Here is a 23,517-nt window from a genome sequence, read left to right as displayed (position 1 = left end):
CTCCCCACTCCCCTGCTCCCCTTGGTTTATCCCTTCTGACTTTCTCAGAAAGGTTAGATAAGAGTTTTATGTCCCAATGGATAGTATAGCTACTCTTCCCTCTCTGGGTTGATTACACTGAGAGTAAGGTTTGATTATTTCCTCTTAATGCTTTCTTCCTCTCCTTCTTATAATAGTATTTGTCCCCTTTCCTTCCCATGCCCTCTTTGTGTGTAATAGAATATCCTATTTTTCTTATTCACTCAAGTTTCTCTTGGTGTCCCCTACTATTCACCCCCTCTTTCCCATCCCCCATGTCATCTTAGATTATTTAGTGTTCCACCCTCACCCTGTGAATTATTCTTCTGATTACTATAATAGTGAATACTATAATAGTGAATAGAGTTCACTACAGAGAATTATACATAACATTTCTCTACATAGGAATACAGATAATTAGATCTTACTAAGGCCCTTAAAAAGGCAAATTTAAAAATTATAAGTTTTCTTTCTTTCCCCTCTGTTTCTTATTTACCTTTTCATGTTTCTTTCGATTTTTGTGGTTGGATATCAAACTTTCCATTTAGCCCTGGTCTTTTCTGTGCAAATACTTGGAATTCTTCAATTTTGTTGAATGCCCATACTTTCCCCTGGAAATATATAGTCAATTTTGATGGGTAGTTGATCCGTGGTTGCAGGCCCAGCTCTCTTGCCTTTCTGAATATCGTATTCCAAGCCTTATGGTCTTTTAGTGTGGAGGCTGCCAGATCCTGTGTGATCCTGATTGGAGCTCCTTGATATTTGAATTGTCTCTTTCTGGCTTCTTGTAAGATTTTTTCTTTTGCTTGAAAGCTCTTGAATTTCGCAATTATATTTCTGGGCGTTTTCTTATCTGGATCGAATGTAGTGGGGGTTCTATGAATCCTTTCAACGTCTATATTGCTCTCTTGTTGTAGGACTTCAGGGCAATTTTGCTGAATAATTTCTTTTAGTATGGAGTCCAGGTTTCTATTAATTTCTGGTTTATCTGGAAGACCAATTATTCTCAAATTGTCTCTTCTAGACCAGTTTTCTTGGTCTGTCACTCTCTCACTGAGATCATGTTTCCTTCTATTTTTTCAGTCTTTTGACTTTGTTTTATTTGTTCTTGTTGTCTTGAGAGATCATTAGCTTCTAATTGCTCAATTCTAGCCTTTAGGGACTGGTTTTCGGCTCTAATCTTTTCGTTTTCAGCTCTAATCTTTTCATTTTCAACTATGATCTTTTGGTTTTCTTTTTCAATCTGGTTCAATTTGCTTTTCAGTTCATTTGATTTCTGAGCCTCACACTTTCTGATTGCAAGATTCTACCTTTTAAACTGTTATTTTCTTGCCAGATCTCTTCCATTTTCCTCAAAATCTCAGTTTTGAACTCTTCCATAGCTTGTGACCCGTTTTCCTCATTTGAGGTGGGTCCAGATGCTTGTTTGTTCTCCTCCTCTGTTTGCTTGGTTGTCGGGATTTTCTCTGTGTAAAAGTTGTCGAGTGTTAAAGACTTTTTTTTCTTGTTGTTAATCTTTCTCTTCTGAACTTCCTGAGACTGGGTAGCCATCATTAGCCCAGCAGCTTCTCAGCTTTATCCTCGTGCTCAGGGTCTGTCCTCGGTCTTTTGGCTCCTGAAGTCTGGTTTTTTCCAAGGTCAAGCCCCCTGATAAACCCCCTTCCTTATTCCTCTGCCGGAGGTTCCTTTACCAGTCTCAGGGCGCTGCTTCCACAGTCGTATACCCGTCTGCACTGGTTCCCCACTCAGGGTTTCAGAGCTTTAGCTTGTGGTTGTGTCTGCCTCCACCCACGCCTCCGCGGCACCTGAGCTCTGAGCCTGCCTGAGCTCTGCTCCCGCGCTCTGCGCCCTGAGCCTGCGCTCAGATTTCGCGTGCGTTCTTTGGCTTTTTGGGGTCCCAAATCTTGCTGCTCTCAGGAACAGGCCCTGGAGCTGCCAATGACTCAATGGGTGACCCAAACTTGCTCTATTTCTTTTTAGCTGGCTTCGGCGCTATAGGTGGTGTGTGTGGTAGGGGTGGGGGTGGGGTGGTTGCTCAGCCTGCAATTTAGTGAGAGCTGTTTCACCCCTTTATAGCATGGAAATGTCCCGATTCCACGTACCTTCCACGCTGTGCCCTGTTGTGGGGTTCCTCCGTTCGTCTGGACTTGTTTTTATATCCCTTTGAGGAGTCTTGTGTGTTTCGGTCAGGAGAGGTTAAGAGCTGCTTTTTACTCTGCTGCCATCTTAACCCGGAAAACCTAGGATCAAGAGTCAATTTTAAAAAGAAGTAATTAAATTAAATTTTAAAATTTAATTACTTCTTTTTAAGTAAACGCCAAGAGAAAAGTAAAAGGATGGAGGACCTTTTAAAAGCCAAAGAGCTTAACTTCCCTTATTCTTCTACTGTGCTGGATAAAAGTTGAACAAAGCATTCATCTCAACAAATTTTGAGAATAGAAAAGGAAAAGATGATGGTTAAAACCATACCCATATATGTCTTTAACAAGCATGCAGGAGGTTACTAATCCCTCTTTAAAGTAATTAATTGTTTATGGTCATCAAGTATCTGTAGGATTTTAATGATATATATTAAACATTTGTTGTAGAAAGATAGCCTGGTGAGGTGGAAAGAGTCCTGGATATGTGTGGGGAATCCTGGGTTTAAACCCTAGCTCTGACACTTAACAAGTGTGTGACTTTGGGCAAGGCACATCTCTGAACACCATCTCTGAATTTCAATTTCCTCACTTGTAAAATGCCGATAATATGTCATTCCCTCTTGACTATTCCAATTGCGACTCTCCAGCTCCCAGGAATAGGCTGAATCTCTCAGGGGAAGACAACTCAGGTTCAAGGAATTCTGTGGGTCCACTCTTCTAAAGCTTTAGTTCATGAGCCCCTACTGATGCATTTTTAAATAATTTGTATGAATATTATATACTTTAAGATAATATAATTTAACAAGCAATGATAATCATGATGATGATGATGATAGAATCAATTCAAAGCAAATACATTTATTGAAATGGCAGGCTCTGAACCATAGTATCAAAAACCTGCATGCTCTCTACCACAAATATATACAGGATCACTGAGAAGAGTGGGCACATAGAGAGAGTCTCCTAGGAGAGACACAGCTAACAAAGTGATGTTGCCAAGGTAACTCCCAGCTGCCATTCTCCGGGGCTCTGATATACTCTGACTCCTTCTGGTGTCCTCATGGTGCTTCCCCCTTGGTGTAGCATATCTGTGGAGCAGGTCAATCAATCAGTCTCTGTGGACCTGCTCTTTTCCTGACTAACTATTGACTTGCTCTCTGCTGGGCATGGTGTCCCCTTCTGGGTGAACTCGATGGCCAAAGAGGTTCAAGACATAAAAATAGTTGAGTATCTAACACAGAAAGTGCATCTTGTTTTTTAAAGGCCATTGGGGCATTGCTGATCTGTAGCTCATAGCCATCAAGGTTGATTAAAGAACTTCTTCCCACCTCCTACAGGGGCACAGAATATAACCATTTTTTCATACTTTTTCATACTTTTTAAGACTTCACCATTTGAATGGCTCTGTTATCTGGCCTTTATATTCCATGATTTCATCAGCACCTTAAGACCCAGTTACTTGGCTCTTCCCTTCTATAATTTCATTAAATGGGTTAGGAGAAATGTTGATCTATCTCCCCCCAAAAGCCCATACCCCCACGTACACACACGTTCACACTGTACAATAACAGCCTGCAACAGGGTTTTTATGAGGAAAGTGTTTTGTCAATCTTAAATTATGGTATGAATGAGACTGGTTGTTACTATTGTGTGTGCAGAGGACAAAACGAAGAAAATGATTTAAACTAAAGCAGGAAGGAATTTAGTGTAATATGGAGAGGAATATTTGAACCATCAGAATAACCCAGTGATATGGGCTACTGAAAGGAGTGGTGGCCTTTCCACCCTTCTCTTTCCCCCCAGATCTTTAAGAAGAGAACAGACTCATTGTCTGTCCAAAATAATTTAAATCTTCCTGGAATTGGGAACTGAATCAGCTGATCTCTCAATCAAGGTTCCTTCTCATTCTAGGAGGCTAAGATTTTTTTTAATAAAGTCTTAATAACTTGTATCAGGTACATTGAACAAGTCATTAGGACAAGCCATATGAAGCTAACTGTTCAGGAGATTGAATGCCAGATTCCATCGTCCCAGTTTTGGGGAGGGAGGATTTTAGATTGAGGGTTGATTGCATTCTGACTCCTGTAACATGCCTACCTATCCTTCCTTTCGGATGACATAATAATGGTTTTCTACTCAAGCTTCACTAGGATTTATTTCATGACTTCTAAATGGTGTAACTTTTGTGTTTGTTGACATGCTTCTTTGTACTTTTAACAATTAAAATGAAAAACATCATAGAATCACTTAACTCACCCCCCTGTTTCTAAGTGGAATTAGCAGCTCTAACACAGTACTTTTTATAGAGTAGGCACTCGATAAATCTTTGCTGAGTAAATGAATGACTACTCCAAAACCATCAAGTCAATTCAATCAGCATTTATTAAATTTTTATTGTGTTCCAAGTACTGTACTAGGCACTGAGCTACTACAAAGGTTTTACAGAGTTTACAGTATAATGGAAGATTATGACATAGATACAAATAATTATGATAAAATTGATTTTATAGATTCATTAGAGAAGTTAAGGTACTAGATGAGGCCTGTGGTACGAAAATATTATTCTCAACTAGGGCTGGGGGAGAATCCAGGAGAATTTCCCAAAGGACATGGCATTTAATTGAGGTTTAAATATGATGGAAATTCAACAGGTAAAGAAGGACATTCCAGTTATAGAAAACAATGTGAGCAAAAGCACTATCAGGAAAGCAGAGAATGTTCCTGAGGATGAGAAGTAGTCCATTGTGACTAAACAGTGATTATGCAGAGAGGTATAACAGGGTGAACAGTCACTATAGAAAAAAAAAAAAGAATAGTATGAGGTCACTCGAAAAAAAGGTGTAGAGGACCTTGAAGATCTAGAGAAAAAGTTTGAATGTTAGTTGGCAAACAAGAGAGAGTGCCACTAAAGGTCTGTTTGTTTATTTAGCAAAGTAGTGACATACATAACCAACTCCATGTACTTCATGTACTTATTTCTTGGAAAAGATGCTAGTTTACCATTTCTTTCTCCAAAATCATGGGTAAGGAAGATTATTCAGATAGTTAATAAAAGATGTTTCAGACGAAATAAAGAGAAAAGAGATGAGAAGACATCAGAAGGCTACTAAAACAATCTTATGGAGAGGGTACGTGGAATTAGGATCTATATACAGCAGAAGGCATTTATTATTTACTGAGTACAGAGGACTGTTACAGGTTGTAGGAAAGATAAAAAGATAAGAGGACACTACCTGCCTTCAAAGAGTTTATATTCTAGTAGAGGAATAAGAAACTAACACAATAACTATAATATATCATTACATGATAAGTATATTTGGATTACCCTAAAATAAGTGCTATACCAAGTCTGAGGAGCCAGTTTTTTCCAGCTTGGGAACAGAAAAGGATTCCTAGAAAAGATGACCCTTAAATTGGGCTTTCAAGGATTAGTGAAGAGGGCAAAGAATGATATTCCAGGCCTAAGAAAAAGTGTGAGCAAATATATTGAGCCATAAAAACCTATATAGTGCATGTTTGAGGGCACAGAAAGCAGTTCATATTGGCTAAGACATGGAGTGCATGAATGCTAGGCAGAGGAATTTCCCCTTCACTCTAAAGGCAAAGGAGGGAGACATGAATTTTAAGCAAGGAAATGGCATGACCAGTTTTATGCATAAAGAAGATTATTTGGACAATGATAAACAAGAGAGATTAGATGAGAGAAGGGAAAATCGGTAAGGAGTCTATGGAAGGAAAATTTGTACATTGGAAAGTGCACTGGCTCTGGAGTTACAGGTTCAAACCTTGCTTTTAATGCTTATCTTTTTTATCTCCATGGGGCTCAGTTTCCTCATTTGTAAAATAAGATATTTGGACTAGATGGTTTGTCAAATCCCTTTCAACTCCTCTCACTCACCCTTGTGATCTTAATTTCCAAGCAAGTGGTAATGAAGAAATATTAAACTAGTTGCCTTGAAATGAAAGAAGAGAGGTCAGATTCCAAAGATGTTGAGAGTGAGAATTAACAGTTGGGTAACTGACTGGATATAAGAAATGGCTGAAACAAAAATGTAAGCCAGCTAAATTATACTGTTGAGACAGAAAATGAAAAGGAAGTTTTGAGAATTGAAGTTGAGAGGACTCCCTTCAGATGCCTAAATCTTCTCTGTGAAATAAGAAGCTATATCAGTTCATAGGAGTGTAGGAGGTGTGGGTTTAAGGACATAAGAAAAGGCATGTACTAGTCAGGAAAATGCATCTTGTACAGCTTGCCAGGGCAGCATCTCAGAAAGACAACTGTCCTTATAATTGGGGTTTTTTTTCCCTTTAAAGTATTGGGCTAGCTTCTCATCTTAAGCACCTCCCAGAGATTTAGATAGTCTGATTAAAGTCAGTTTTTTACATGGAATCTAATGATTTGCATTTCCATTTTGATTTGGCAAAAAGTCATTCACTACAGGCATTTATTTATTTTTTAAGTTTAATTAATTTAGAATATTTTTCCATGGTTACATGAATCATATTCTTTCTCTCCCCTCCTCCCACCCCCCTCCTATAGCCAACGAGCAATTCCACTGGGTTTTACATGTGTCATTGATCAAGACCTATTTCCATATTATTAGTATTTGTACTAGGGTAACTGTTTAGAATCTACATCCCCAATCATATCCTCATCAAACCATGCGATCAAGCAGTTCTTTTTCTTCTGTATTTCTACTCCCACAGTTCTTTCTCTGGATGTGGAGAGTGTTCTTTCTCAGACTACAGGCATTTATTAAGCACTTGCTATATACCACTGTGATGTGCATTTTTTCCCTTAAGCACTATAGCAAACTAAGGTTTGTTTGATGTTCTCACATTACAGGTCACTTTCTTCCTTTTTTCCCTCATTTTTAAAATTTTGAGTCCCAAATTCTTTCCTTCTCTCAAGGTCTTCCATCATCCTTTGAGAAGGCAAGCAATATGACACCTATTATCCATGTGAAGTCATGCAAAATATATTTACACATTAACAATATTATGTGCATTTATCAATCAGGAAAAAATCAAAGGATGAGTTGCAGCAGTCAGTCAACGAACATTTATTTAGCATTTACAATGGGCCAGGTACTATGCTAATCCTGAAGACCACAGAGAAAGACAAAAAACAAGGTCTCTGCCCTCAAGGAACTCATGTTCTAGTGGAGGAGATGACATGCAAAAACTGGTATATCCAAGATCTATACAGCAGAAGTGGAAGGTAATCTTCAGAGGGAAGGGGCTAGCAGTCAAAGGGAAAGAAAAAGGGAGAAACATCCTGCAGAAGGTAGAATTTGAGATAAGATTTGAAGGAAGCCAGGTAAACTGAGATAAACGAAGATGAAAAAGGAAAACATTGCAGATATAGGGGAGAGACAACATAAAGGCACAGAGATAGAAAATGGAAGCTGTATCTAAAGAACAGCAAGTACACCAGTGTGTTTAGGCAGTAGAGATTCTGGAATTTTGAGCACCTGAGGATAAGAAGGGATTTTACTATAATGATGGATTTCTTTCACTCTTATTCAGAATAGTGTCATATTTAGACCATCTTTTAGTTTTTCCGGTCATTTTTCATTTGCTCCTGAATCTTTGTGACCCTGTCTGGGGCTTTCTTGGCAAAGATACTATAATAATTTGTCATCTCCTTTTACAGCTCATTTTATAAATGAAGAAACAGAGGCAAACAGGATTAAGTGACTTGCCCAGGGTCACAAAGGTAGGAAGTGTCCAAGGCTGGATCTGAGCTCAGGAAGATGACTCTTTCTCATTTCTAAACTCAGTCTCTGAATGGAATCAAATTTAGTCATTGATGTATGCTACCACAAGGACCAATACTCCTTACCCTTGTCCTGGCATGTGCACTCCTCAGCTTATAGATGCCTGTATAACCAAGTTATGATCAGCATTTAAAAGAGGATTCATTGTGTCAAGGGCCAACATACTCCTTTGGGTCTCCTCCACTATGGCTAAATAACCATTCCATGTTTCTCAGCAGAATAACTTCTGCAAAGTTTGGGATATGGGCTGTTTCAGTACTTGTAATATCAAGCTTGATCCCAAGGAAATAAAACAAGAAATCCATATGTTCCCTCACTTTTATCTATCTCAATTATGCCATTTCAAGAATGGCACAGCTGGAACAGCTGCCTTTGGAAATTCTAATTCAAGTGAGTAAGAGTCTCAAGTGCGGGTGGCTCAGTAGCACCCTAGATTCAGAGCTGAGAGGTCATTTAGAAACCTTGGAATCTAATCACCCTACTCTACAGATAAGAAAAAACTGAGACTAAGACACATGAAGTGATTTTTTTCTTAAGTTTACATAGTAGCAAGTGGCCAAGCCAGATTTCAAATTCTAGTCTTCTTACTACAGGATCTGCATTTTTCCTACTGTACCACAAAAGAGCATTGAATGCTAATTAAAGAACTAGGATTCTGGACATAATTAATAAGCTGTGTCATAAGCAAACTGCTGGATTTCTCCAACTGGCTCTTCCATCATCAGTAAAACTAGGAAAAGATACCTGGCCAATCTACTTTATGAATATCACAGGAGATCATGGACATGAAAGGATATCGTAAAGTATAAAATGTCATATAAAGACAAGATATTCATGTTGTATGTTTGTGGAACCAGACGAATTCAAGAAGCTAAACAAGGAGTTGGCTGAGAAAGCCATTCTACTTTCCCTAAATCTTTGTTATTTACTTTGGGATTGAAAATAAGGCAAAGGGTCGATTTCCCTATGCCAATTCTTGCCCACGTATCTTATTACCTAAATAATAAAATTCTTCTCTTTTTTTTATAATGTGTGGTAATACTTTGGGCCCACCCTAAATAGGGTAAGAACATAAGTAGTTTTTCCAATCACAAAGATGGAGTTAGCTGGATCGAGCCACGTTCACATACTTGTGGTGAATAATAGACACAGGTAAACCCAGACAGAGATAGAAGTTTATGGTTAATGGAAGAAGGTTAACTACTGAAAATAAAAAGCACAAGCAGTATATAGAATACTAAGACCTGAGTTCACATTTGACCTCATACTACTTGTGTGACCCCGGATAAGTCATTTAATCTCTGTTTGCCTCAGTTTCCTCATCTGTAAAATGGGGATAATAATAGTACTTGCCTCCCAGTGTTGTCATAATGTGCAAATGAGAAAGTATTTAGTATAAAAGTATAAAGTATTTAGAATAGTGCCTAGCACATAACAAGTTCTTTTTAAAAATTAATTGTTTATCATTACTAATTATTTTTAGTACATCAAAACAGAAAGGGTTTTTGCTAGAGTAGTCTAGTTTTCATTCCCACTTTATAAGAATTCTTGTGAATCTTGACTTGAAGCCCCCTCTATCATCAATGAGTTTAAATCTGTTTGGATTCTTGTCCATGCACCATGACTCTCTTTCCTAACTCATTTTCCCAGATAGGATTCTTGAGTCTTTCATGGATGAAATAAATGACCAGGATTCAAAAGAAAAATCCAGTTCTGCTGCCAGCTTCCAAGCAACCTACAGTGGGCTGTAAGAAGGAGCAATTCTTTTTCCACTTTTTCCCGGTCCCCCCTTCCCCTGTCAGGCTGGAGAGCCTTCCTTCCTGAGGCACAGGGGCAGAAGTCAGGAAGCTTCCGCTGCTGTCTCAGAGAATGGTCCATTTTCCACCTGTCACCCACCACAGGTGTGCTTTCCTTTAGGTAGTATTTTGTGCACGTGGGCACTGCTCCATTGTATCTGTGGTCTCGCCCGGCCACAGAAATTAATTCATGTCTTTGTCTTATGTGCTCCCATCAGCGCCCCCACCTTATACTCAGCCTGTTAGCAATAGGTTTCTGCTACATTTTTCTTAATTAGGAGGCCATTACCTTTCAACCATAATGTTATTGTGAGGAGACTGGTGATCAGAAAGTCCTTGTTCTGCAGGCTAAACGGCAGATTGTTTTTCATGATTTGGTTTGTCTTCTGACATGCATTTTGTATGATTTCCCTTTTGAATTTTCCTCATTTATTTAGATGACAAGATAAAGAAGCCAACCTATAACTAGGGTGTAAAGACCTGGCCTTTGCCCCTGGATGCCAAAAGTGTCTGAAATCTGGAGGGTGAATAAATTTCTCCCTTCAGAAGCTGACTGTGCAACATTATTGCCCCTGTTCCATGTTGCATGTCCCCCTGTCCCAAAACTCCTGTCATTACTACACCTTCTGGGAGCTCACCATTTTAGACTGCCATACCCCCACACATATATCTTTCCTCCCCCCTGTCTCTTTTTACCTCTTCCTAGGGGGTTAAGAGTTTGGGAAAATGAAGCTCTAGAAGATGGTTGGGAGACTAAATCTACCTGATCTGGGTTAACTGCTTTTCCAAACACACACAACTGAATTTTTTTCTAGATACTTCGATCCCTAGTAGTTCTAGACTCCGCCATCCCTAAGTTGTGCTGCTTTGGATCAAAGAGTTATAATTCTCATGGGGAAATTATTGCAGGTGCCTCTTAGAAAATAGGATTGGTCATCTATTTAAGTAGCTTGTCATCAACATTAACATTGTATTGTATACATATTGGCCCACACTAAGAAAAAAGGGGGGGAACCTGTTTTTTTGAAGAGAAGAGTGGCGTATTAACCCTGGTTTTCCCCAATACCATTTAGGTTTTTTAAAAGATTCCCCTTCCTCCCAAAATTCCAAGTCTAAATATGAATTTTTGCATTGTTCATTTTCAAAAATGCAATCCAAGAACAATAATGCATCAGCTGAGCAAGTCAGCCATACTCTCCAAATGCATGTGTGTAGGCACCAGAGTAAAGTTATAAAAGTAGCTATTTGCTTACAAAAGGCCTTTTATTGTCCTTAGTCATTTTCTGTTTGCTTCCTCCAACTGAGAAAGATACAGTATTGAAGTCTAAGTTAAGTGTTTCCTGCATCTGGGCCCCATTTTCTTCATCTCTCTGATCCTGTGGTGATCTTGTATAGATGACTTCACACTCCAATGGCAGACAAACAAGTGGATTATCACCAGTTTCTAATGGTAGCTTGCAATGAGCTAAGTGTGTCTTTGATAAATGCTGAATTCTTTTTAAAAAACACACCGAGACGATGTGGCAACGCTGGTATTTTTCTATAGGACATGCAGGTGACGCTGCAAAACAAAACAAAACAAAATCAATTTAATTGATCATTTCTGTGTTGTCTTAAGAACTGCACCAAACTGAGCATTTGATTTTAGATTTCAGTCAAAATGGTGTTAGTCGCTTGTATCAAGTAATTTCCTTTTTTAAAAAAATTTAACTTTCCAGACTACACGCAGCCATCTTTGTCCTTTCCGTAGGATCTCTCTGAAGACGCTCTAAAATAAAGCATGGCGTCAACCAAACCATTTGAGGGTCAGTCAAGAGATTCTGGCCAGCATAATCCACTGTCAACAAAATAGGCTGGTCGCCATTCATTCCTTAAACTACTCATTAAATGTAACAATGCAAAGTATTGTGCAGAATGGTTTCAACTACTATAAAGATAAGTAAACTTGTGGCCTATGCCATCATGGAAGTTACAATTTGACCCCCCAAAATATGAACAATAACTAATGTTTATAGAATATTACATGAATACAAAACATCGTCAGTCTCATTTGAGCCAAACCAGCCCAATAAAGTAGGTTTGGAAATGATCAGTGATCACATTTTGTAGTAAAGAAATCAAGAATTAAAGGAGTTAACTGTAAGTTCACCTAGGACCTAAACCCAGGTATTCTGATTCCAAGGAGAATTTAAGGAGAAAAAAAAAACCAATGGAGTATAATGACCTCACAGCCAGGAACATATAGGTTCAGATCCTACATTTGACAAGTACTGGTTGTATTGCACTGGACAAGTCCCTGTACTTCTCGGTGGTACTCTTGGCAATGCTCTAAAACTATAAGATGTAGAGACCATAAGGCGCCTTTCTAGAGTTTTCCTCTCCAAGAGTTCTTTATACCTCTTCCCCCACCCCACCAAAAAAACAGGTCCAATACCTATTGCTATCCCTTTAAGGGTTGCAAAGTACTTTGCACTCATTTTCTCAGCTGGTCCTTACAACCCTGTGCAATAAATAGTAAGGACATTATTCTACCCATTTTACAAATGGAGCACCTGTGGCTGAGAGTGTTTCTTTGACTTAACCTCACTATTTTAAAAAAAGATTAAGCTATTAAAGTATCCAGTACCGGATTCAAACTCAGCCTCTTTTTTACTCCAAATCCAGCATCTTGGATAATCATGAACAATTAGTTTGAGGCAGCTCAGTGCTAGAAATAGAAGCAAAAATACAGCTCCTGAGCTTCCAACTTCTATTAGCATATACTCATATTAACGTATGCTACCATTTGCCTGGACTGCATCAGTTACATCACTTCTATTTTTGTGATTCTACAAAATATGAGTGGCAGCTTAATCACAGGCTATCTTCTGTTCTCACAAATCCATCTTAAGGCAGAGTGTCCTTTCAGGCTGACCTCATGCCTCACCCCTTAGACATTCATGTTATATAAGTCCATTTCATTTGTCTTATTTATTTCAGTTCTCTTTCTTTTTTTTTCTTCTCTTTGTGATGTGATGTGCCTCCCATCAATCAATCTATCAACAAGAATTTTTAAGCACTAACAACTCGCTGGGGTTTTTTCTAGGTGCTAAGGATACAAAGACAAAAAGGAAATACTCCCTGCTCTCAAGGAACACAAATTTGGTTTCCTCTTTCTTCCTGTCTTTTATTCTTTAATTTTGATTTGAAGATTCAAGGGAGAGGCAATGACTAAGGTGAATTTTCATATATTTCTGCTTCTTTGCATGGGCTATCTCATCAATGCGAGTATTCCCTTCAATAGTACATAACACAACCCACCCATGCCTTCTCCCAATGGATACCTCTTGCCCATGTCAGGAAGAAAGGAAGAAAAGTATTTGTTAAGGACCTACTTCCAGGCACAAAACTTAAGCTCTTTGCAAATATTATCTCATTTAATACTCATAACTCTAGGAAGCAGATGCTATTATTTTCCTCATCTTGAAACAAATGACCAGTCAGAATCCTGTAGCTATGAAGCATCTGAGCTCAATTTTCATTCAAATTTTCCTGACTACAAACCAAACACTCAATCTATGGTGACTCCCTTTTGAGGATCAAGATTTTAGAATCAGCTGGGATTATAAAGACCATCTGTACTCAACTTCTCATGTTACCAATGAAGAAAGTGAAATCTGGAGAGGTCAAATTACTTGGCCAGGACCACACAGTTACCTGTAGTGGCATAGCTAAGATTCTCAACCAGATCATCAACTCCAAAAGCAATCCAAATTTTATTCTACTATCCTGCCCCAAACTTGAATGATTTTTTTTGGTTCAGACCTGCAATTTCATCAATGCGGGCAGGTGGTGAGGAAATTCCTAGGTGCCCCTACACCACCCCAAATTGCAATGGTAACTTGCAAGTAACCATTGCAATTTGGAGTTGTGTAGGGGCACCTCAGAAGTTAAGTGACTTGCACAGGATCATATAGCCTCTATGTGTCAGAAGGAGGATGTGAACTCAGGTAGTCTCGACTCCAAGGAAAGCTATCTACTCATTTTTCTCCCTTTACCTTTCATTATGATGAATACTTAAATTCCTAGTTTTTTACTCATTCTAGATCTTATCCATCTTAAGAAAATTATTCTTTGTTTCTCTTTCTATCCTCTAATGTGATGGTTGCCTTGGAGATGCCTGTGGCTCAGAGAGCCCCAAGTTACCTTTCAGGGTTGTCCTATTCCTTTAGATCTGGCCTCTACCCAAAAGTACAAGGAAGTATGCCAAGTAGACAGTTTAATGGGCTCTCCTTCCCAATAAGTACATCAAAGGATACTTTGCCAACAAAAATGCCATTGACCCTCATAGAAAGAACTGATGGATTCTGAATAGAGACTGAAGTATATTATATTTCTTCTTCTCCTTTCTTCTTTCTTCCTCCTCCTCCTCCTCCTCCTCCTTCTTCTTCTTCTTCTCCTTCTCCTCTTCCCCCTCCTCTTACTCCTCCTCCTCCTCCTCTTTCTTTTTCTTCTCGTTCTCCTTCTCCTTCTCCTCTAGCAAGAGACATAGCTCTTTTTTCTAAAATTTGATCTTGTGGCCTGAGGTGGCAGGAAAATTGTTGTCCCTGACTCAATTCAGGGAAAATGTCTCTTGTATCATCCCCAGACTTAGTCTCCTTTGAGTTCTTAGACTAGTGTTTCTTGTCCTCCTAATAAAAGATCATGCCTCAACAACCAGGTCACTGCAAATTTCTATAAGTTTAATGCTTTGGGGCACTGGGACACATTTGGTAGATCATGTTCCCAATATAATCTCAACTAGGTTATCAGAATAATAGACCTAATTAACAGACCCTAAATACCCAAGAAACAAAGGCAACAACTCTAAGCATATTTCGCTCCACATATATATATATATACAAATAATTTTGCATGAGGATAATTTTGAGTATTTTTGTAGTCAGTGAAAAATAAGAAGAAAATTGCTGTGCAAAATACAGGGGGACCTTAAAGATTAGAAAGCTTAAGGTTCCATGTTGAGTGCTATTGTGATTGTTTGAGTCTGTTTCCTTTTAAAAAGTGAATAGTGTGTTTTCAGTTATCCTGGGTTTTATAAAAGCCTCTTGCCAATCAAAGTATTTGGAAGTGTGTGGTAAGGATTTGTCTCCTGGAGGTTAAGGCTGGGTAGTGCTTTGGACAGAAAAGGAAAAGGAATTTGTGAGAGGGAATAAAGGATGAAGGACACAAAAGATAAGATTTACCATTCAAGTAAAGTAGTTTGGGAAAAGAATCTGAATTCTCTTTTCTGGTCCAGAAAGGTCAGAACTATAACAAGACAATTAGATGGTCAATGAAAATGTTTTTACTCCCTATATGGCTAAGTCTAGGATGTGAGATGCAAATGATAATAAAGTAGCACATCTGAAATATTGCTATTGTCATAGCCACTTGGCCCAGTTGATAGTCAGCCTTGGATCTAGGAAAATGTGAGTTCAAGTCTTACCTCTCTGATAGGTACTGGCTATATGACAGTTATATAAATTACTTGCTTGGAAAAAATTATTTAGCCTTTTTAATGCTCTGGGGATAAAGGTGGTACAGTGGATAGAAGGAGTCAAGAACAACTCTCATATTCCTAAGTTCAAATCTGGCCTTAGACACTTACTAGATGAGTGACCCTAGGCAAGTCACTTAACCTGTTTGCCTGTTTCCTCATCTGAGCTTGAAGAATTTACAAACCACTTAAGTATCTTTGCCAAGAAAACCCCCAAATGCCATCTTGAAGAGTCAGACATAACTAAAAAGACTGAACAACAAATGCTTTGGGCAATAGTCTAAAATCATATATTATAGTGAAGATTCTGATCTGAATTGGTAGTAGAGGTCCTTTCATCTTGTAATTAACTAAATTACAGGTCTAGTCCCTGTCTTTATCATAGTGTATCACCTATGGGTGTGGGTATGCCTGTAGAGAATATAATTGACTACCTAGTACTCATTCCTTTCTTTTCTCTCCTCCCTAATAGAACAAGAATTATATCTTTCCTAGCCCTTTTCTATTTCCTGCAGGGATGGAGATGGAATTAAGGAATGGTGTGATTTAGGGTGTAATCTTTAATTCAGGCACCACCTATACTCCTTAAACTTTTCCCTCTCTACATTTAATCAGCTACATCCTGTTACATTTAGCTCAATTTTTGGCCTAAAGATAACTCAATGGTCCTTCTGTCCCCTCCTCTGTGGTTTTAGAGAGTTTATTTCAGATAAAAAGTTAGTAACACAATCACAATAGCTCAGAGCCCCCAGTTGGGAAAATTCCTAACATGTAAGCAGAGGTCTGTCTCTCTGTTTTAATTTAAATTTGTGTTTATACCTACTTAACTTTGGGGTTTGAACAAAAATAATAATTCAGCTAAAATTAAGCAGGCGGAGTATATTATATAGTCTCTGTTACTAGATAGGTACTGGTAAGGAAAGTTGAGGAAACAATGGACCTTCTAAAAAATCCTCAGTCCTAAAGATGTGAGTTCAACGAGTTGTATCAGTAAAAATCTATTCTGCCTATTGAGTAGCAATAACCCTCCTTTTGCTTTTTAAGTATTTCCTTCCAGTTTCTCCTTTCACCTATTCTCTTCCCAATGACTCTTTCTGCTTAGCTCATTAAGACCTGAACAAGGCTGTGGATGTTCCCTCCTTGGTACTTCTGCTCACTTTCTACTTTTTCCTCTCAGCCTTTGTCTCATAAGTTGTATATCCCTTTAAGAATTCCCAGGAATGACTCGGGTATTTATTCCTCTTAAGAACTTTGAGTCATATATCACTCTCAGAGCTGAGAAGAGAGTACCTACTTCTCCAAACTACAAATTTCAGGATAACATTCACTTCCCATGATCCTATTGTAATAGTCACACTGACTCAGCTTTCCCTACTATATTAGCCACCAACACATAAAGCCTCATGTCAAACTTCATTAGGAATAACAGTTCCATTTGGACCTCCTCCTAGAAATAGAACCTTTAAGCTTATACAGGAAATTAAGTCAGAATCCCAGATTCCCTCCAAATCTCAAAACTCAAGTTTCCTTGAAGCTGTCTGTTTTCTTTGTTTTGTTTTTCATTTTTGTCTCATATGTCTATTGTCCCTTGTGGAGTATAGAAAGGTTTTTACATGGCTCCAGACTAATAAAATTATAGTTATAGAGTCTACTCCACTCACAACAACAAGAAGAAATACTTACATACATACATACATATATATATATACACACACACACATCTCCACTCCCTAGCACCATACCTTGCATAAAATATGCAATGAACAGAGGTATGTTGGATTGAATCAAATTGAATTTAATATAATCCCAAACTATCTGTAACCCTAGTTTAGGAAAAAAGATATTTGGAAATGCCTTTGGATTTTTCATTTTTCACATTTTTTCATGATGGTGACTAACCAATTCCTGTAGGGTTTAGACCACTGGTTCCCAAACTTTTTTGGCCTATTGCCCCCTTTCCAGAAAAAATATTACTCAGTACCCCCCCATCACATACTATCACCACTTCCTTACAGTTATTCATCGTCCCCAAATGCACCTGTGGCCATCATCACCCCCTGGATCGGTGCAGCACCCACGGGGGGGGGGGTTCCCACTTTGGGAATCACTGGTTTAGACCCTCAAAATGTTTTGTTTGTTTTTTAGAAATGGCTCATATTACCCTTTCAGAGGAACTTAGTAGGGATGTTTCATTTCTATTTATGGTAGTCTAGTCCTCTCATCAAACTAGATCCCAAATATTTAGAAAACTGGCTTGATTTCTAAGCTCTTTTAGAAAGAAATGGTTTTAACAGGTACCGACAAAATGTTCTTTGCCTTTTCCCTTAGAATTTTAAAAGTAAATGGGACCTCAGACACCATCAGTCCCAAACTTTCATTTTACATTTGAGGAAATTGAGGCCCATAGAGAAATGAACACATATGAGGTCAACACAGTAAATAAACAATAGGACTAAGATTATCACTTGAGTCTCCTGTCTCCTCTCAATTGGTTTTTCTGCCATCCCACACATTCAGTGCCTTTTCTTTGGATGGCAATGAATAATTCGTGTTTATTATAATTTTGCGTAGTTTCTATCCTTTTGGAAAATTGAAATGAGTTTTCTTGCAAAATGCAAAAGCATGTTGGGGAAGGATATGATGGCATATGATAGCACCTCTATGTTATATGATATGCATATGATAGCATCTCTAAATAAGTATTCTGGCCTTTGTTTTTTTTTCACTTTGGTAACCTCTTAGCAATTTAGGTACAAGGTTCCTAGAGAGGACATCAAGTTTCATCTATATGTAGAATAATGTGAAATATTTTGCTCTTTGACCTTTGAGTTAGGAGAAAACACATAGTTTCCCCCAAACAGACCTTTCTCCTTCAACAAAGACTGCAAATCCAAAAGAAGTCTTTATTTAGATGCTCAAAGGTGGAGACAAAGGATGATCCTTGTTGTTGTTGTTGTTGTTAACCATTTTCCCTAAAGCCATCTTGGCCTCCCCAGCTCTCCTTTTATACCTTATGCCACTCAGTCTCAGCAAGGTTGCCCAGCTGGTGCTGTGGTTGTACATTGCCCAAAAACATATTTTAAAAACCTTTTTCTGGGCTTAGCTGGCTGGTTGCTAAATTCAAATTGATCCTCTTCCCCACCTCCCTCCAGGGTTCTCCACTCCTCAACTTCTAAGTGTGAATCAGTAGGCAGGAGGTATGGCTGAGCGAGGCAGCAGGTGGTCAGGAGTCCTGGTAGGAGGCTGCTTTGCCATTCCCTGTTTCTCTAGGCCACTCTATATTCTGTTGCCTCATTATGCCTTCTGCATCCTTAGGAAATCAGAATTTTATGAGCTTTGAAAATCCTTTTGGATGAAAGAGCTGGAAACATTGGGATAGCCCTAGGATTGAGATAATTACAACCCCTTTCAAACGGGACCCAGAGAGGCCAGGCTGAGCCTTTTTAAAAGCGTCATCTATTAAGAGTGCTGTAAGTTAGTGCAATTAAACATGGAAAAGAAAAGAGAAGTCTGGGAGGAAAACAGAGGCAAGAACCGAGCAATCTGTCATATGCTTAATAGAAAAGAAAAAAAAATCTTTAATGCAAACAAGGCCTACCGAGGCTTCCCTCCGCCCTTCAATTGGATGGTTCTCAAACTTAATGATTTTCACATCTAATTCAGTGAGAAATTAGTCACCAGGTATTAAGACAAAAGCAGGCGGGCTCCTGCCTTGGTGAGGAATTCTTCCTGCTGAAGTAGAACTATCTCTGGCATAATTAAAATGCTTGCTGAAGTAGAAAAATATAACATTTCATGCATTAAGCAGCTTTTTCCTTTTAAAGCTGGTTCCCCTCTCCCCCCAACCCCAAATCCTGCTGTCTCTAGTCAAAGAACAAAGGGCTACCCGAACTGAACCAGGAAGGTTGAAGTCTGGTTTTGTTCCCTGGGGCCATTTCCATGTCAGAAACATGGTCCCCAGTCAGAGAGGCTGAGGATCCTGCCCCAAAATGGCAAAACAGAGCCTGGTTCATCTCAGCAGGCATTCAATGTTATGCATAGGGCCATCAGAATGATCGTTAGAATTCCCATGAACCAACAAACAAGCAAATGGAACCCACAATTAGCATTTTAGCAGGCTACAAAGCAATACTCTAAAATGATCTTTTAAAATATGAGGACTTTTTATATTTGAATCCAGTGCTGTCCCTTAGAAGATCAGAGAGTGGAAAGAGTCTTGGATTTGGAAAGAAGGTTCAAATTTTAGCCATGAGCAAGTTATTTGACCTCTGGGGGCCTCAGTTTCCTCATCTGCAACATGAGGATAGACTAGATAGCCCCTGAGTTCATGTCTAGCTCTGAATCCGTGCTTCCGAAAGTGTTTGTCTACACACATTCTGATAATGCTTAAAATGTTTTAGAACTCCACTCTGGGAATGAACAAGTCTCTAGTTTCCGGGACAATTTGTAAGTCCGATAAGAAAACCAGAGTCATGTAGGGACAATGGAGCTACACTTGGAATTAGGAGAGATCCACCTCTGACATTTAATAATTGTGTGACTATGGACAATTCCTCTATGCCTCAATTCCATAATCTTTAAAATGGGTGTAACGGTACCTATTTCACTCAGTCATTGTAGGCTTAAGTCAATATGTCTGTGAACTTTTTTGTAAACCTCAAAGCTCTGTCTAAATGTCAGCTGTCATGGCATACTTTAGACATTATAGGATCATAGATTTAGAGCTGGAAGGGCCCTCAAAGTTTAATCTAGTCCCCTCGTTTTACAGATGAGAAAGCTGAGACCCAGAGGCTAAGTGACTTGCTGAATGTCACAGAAATATTAAGTAGCAAAGCTGGGATTTGACTCCAAATCGAGTACTTTTTCCCCTAGACCATACTGCCTCTCATCTTGTCCAAACTGCTCATTTCACAGATGAGGAATCATAGAATCCCAGAGTCAAAAGGAAGCTCAGACATCATTTTGTCCAGTCTCACCCAGTACATGAATCCTATCTGCGACAGCCTGGACAATCAGTCATCCAGACTAGACCTGAGCATTTCCAACAAAGAGAAACTCATTATTTCCTAAAGCAATTCATTCCATTATCGGACAATTCTTATTATTGGGAATTTTTTGTAATATTAAGCCAAAATATCCCTCCCTATAACTTCCACTTGTCATTCCTAGTTTTCTCAGAGCCCAGCAGAACGGCTGAAGCAGACTCAGAGAGGTCCAGTGATTTGGTCAGTCACACCGTTTGTTATTGACAAAATAGGCATCCTGACTCCCAGGCCAGCTTCCTTTCCACTGCAATCTTATCACCTCATACTCACACCTTGTTTCTTAGCAAAAATGGTAGCATCACTTGGTTCTCTACCTCATTTTACAGGACTTTGTCTCCAGATTACTTTTGAATGCTTCCAAAAATTAAATCCATCCTCTAAAGACAAAGATTTGCTACCATGGAATGTATGCAGATGAATTTCCTTTACAATCAGGAGATAGCAGTCTTCTCTTTTCATCCAGGAATAGCTGAGGTTGAGAATGCTAAATAATAACAAAAGCTTGCATTAGTATAGAGGCTCACAAAGTGCTTCCCTCACAATTGCCCTGCAAGGTAGATTGTGTAAAACATTTTAGTACCATTTTCCAGATGAGAAAACTAAGGCTCAGAGAAGCTAAAATGACTTTCTCATAGTCACAATGCTAGTGATTGGATAGATACAGAGAGAGAGAGAGAGAGAGAGAGAGGGAGAGAGAGAGACAGACAGACAGACAGACAGAGAGACAGACAGACAGACAGAGAGAGACAGACAGACAGAGAGAGACACAGACACAGACACAGACACAGACAGAGAGAGTCAGGACTCTAAGACAATAGTTGGTTGTTTGTTTGTTTTTTTCCATACAGCTATACTACCTGCCATTCAGACACACTCAGGAACAAACCAACTGGCCAGATGAAAGGGGAAAGAGAAAATAACAGGAACATAGAGTTTGAGTGAGGCTCCAAGAGGGACAGATTATTTGTCATCTGCTCTCTCCCCTTCTGCTGACTGAACAGAGTTATTGTTGTTTAGTGGTTTCACTTATATCTGTTTCTTCATAGTGCCATTTAGGATTCTCTTGGCAAAGATACTAGAGTGGTTTGTCATTTCCTTCTCCAGCTCATTTCACAGATGAGGAAACTGAAGCAAATAGGGGTCAGTGACTTGTCCAGGGTCATAAAGCTGTTGTCTGAGGCCAGTTGAATTCACAAAGATGAATCTTCTTGACTCTGAGCCCAGTTCTCTATTCACTGCACCGAGTTGCCCTGGATTTGTTAACCTCTATCCTCCATCCCCAGCCACATAGAAATGTTCTGCTATGGAGTCTAAGATAGTATTTCCTTAGATAGTAAGTATTGAAGCTAATATATCTCCCCCAACATCAGGTGTTTTCTCATATTAAGAGTTCTGTTTCTTCTTCCCTGGGTCTTGAAAGGAAATTTTCTGAATCTACCAGTTTCTTGGTTGCCCCATCTCTTGCCTCACCCCACTCCCTAACAGGATCCTTCAGTGGCTTATTTTGGGGACCTCAAAAATGCCAGATCTCAGGGCAGTATGTCAACAGACAAAAACATGTATTTCTCTCTCATTTCAGTCTCACTGATAGAGATTTCTTAACTGACATTCACAAATAAATCCCATTCTGCCCACTGATTGGAGATCAGGGGGTAAAAATTGGTGTGTATATAATATGTATATTTTTATGTGGTTTTTCCCTTGAGTGTTGGTGTGAATCAGATCTGAGGTCCACATGAATTATTTATCGCTGTCATTAAGCTACAATTAGAATAAGAGGTATGAAAAAATAATAATAATCTGTGCTAGTTGGGTGAAGTTTACTCTTTGCTCTGCTATTTCTTGCAGTGATACCTAAAGTAACAAAGCATTTACTGTCTAACCCCGTGTTCACCTGCATCGTCCTCGCAGCCTGCATGGAGATTGCAGTGGTTGCTGGCTTTGCTGCTTTCCTGGGAAAGTACTTGGAACAGCAGTTCAACCTCACAACTTCTTCGGCCAACCAGCTGTTGGGTGAGTGACCCTCCCGTCCTAAACTGAGGGTGGCTTTTTCTCTAGTCCTCCAAGGAGGAAAAGCCAGGGTGAGCATGAGGAAGAGATATCTCTTTGACAATTCTGTCCAATGAGTTTAAACAATGTTTTCTGTATTTTAAACACTTTGCTGAATGTTGGCAGGGAGAAGGAAGAATAGATGTAATTTAATTGCAATGTAATTCATTAAATTTTTTAAGTGCCTCTTATGTGTCAGGCACTTTTTTAGGCAGGACACAAGGATAAAAATTAAAACAGTCCTTGTCCTCAAAAAGCTTACATTCCTGCCCCTTTAAAGAGTTTTAAGAACTCATTCTTGAGATGATTTATGCACCTGAAGCAGAGAATGGCATAATAATAATCATCGTAAACATGCAGATAGTGCTAACAGTGTATAAGACACTGTGCTAAGCTCCATATAATTATTATTTTCTTTGATCCTCACAACAGTCCTGAGAAGTAAGTGCTATTATATTTCTGATTTTACAGATAAGGAAACTGAGGCAAACAAGTTAAGTAACTTGCCTAGAGTCACACAGCTTGTAAACCAGATTTGTACTCAGGTCTTCATATCTTCAGGCCAAGGGCTCTATCCACTTTACCACCTAGCTACATCTGTGTGGTAGTGGAGAGAGAGCTGGTCTTGAAACCAGGAAGACATGAGTTTATGCTGGCATAAATGCCATCCTGACATTGTCACCCTGAAGAAGTCATTAAACTTCTCAAAGCTCCAGGCTAGTGAAGTCAAATTTAAATATAAATTGGACCACTGATATATATATATATATATATATATATATATATATATATATATATATACATACACATAAGGATCTCTTTGGCCTGCAAATCGATTTCATTTTTAATATTACTTATGCTTTATTATATTTTTATTTATTCTTAAATATTTCCCAATTGTATATTAATTTGGTTCAGGTTGCCATTATGGTTATATAAGACCCATACTCCATGCCTTTTACATACAGCACTGCTCTATGCTTCTCCCTAAAGCCACATGTAGCTGAAAGGTGACCACATACATTGGTAGAGGGAATTTCATCATCCAGAAGTTCTCCATGTCCACAAATCACACTTCTAGTCCCTATCCATATCCCTAATCTTATAAGACAGAGAATAATCAAGAACTGAAAGATAACATTAAAAAAATTAAGTACCACAGGGAACAGAAGT

At 38.8% G+C, this 23,517-nt stretch overlaps 1 protein-coding gene across 1 annotated transcript in view; it reads left to right on the top strand.

The window, feature by feature from the left end:
• Window positions 1–23,517, top strand: part of SLCO3A1 (solute carrier organic anion transporter family member 3A1) — a gene marked incomplete at its 5' end in the record, with an annotated part of 288,197 nt that overhangs the window by 238,750 nt on the left and 25,930 nt on the right. The window contains one exon of the mRNA XM_044660137.1: window positions 22,144–22,308. Within this exon, the coding sequence (XP_044516072.1) occupies window positions 22,144–22,308 (165 nt within the window). The remainder of the gene's footprint in view (window positions 1–22,143; window positions 22,309–23,517) is intronic.

The sequence above is a fragment of the Gracilinanus agilis genome, chromosome 2 (genome assembly GCF_016433145.1).
Source record: "Gracilinanus agilis isolate LMUSP501 chromosome 2, AgileGrace, whole genome shotgun sequence".
Taxonomy (NCBI): domain Eukaryota; kingdom Metazoa; phylum Chordata; class Mammalia; order Didelphimorphia; family Didelphidae; genus Gracilinanus; species Gracilinanus agilis.
This window is presented reverse-complemented; position numbering and strand designations above follow the sequence as displayed.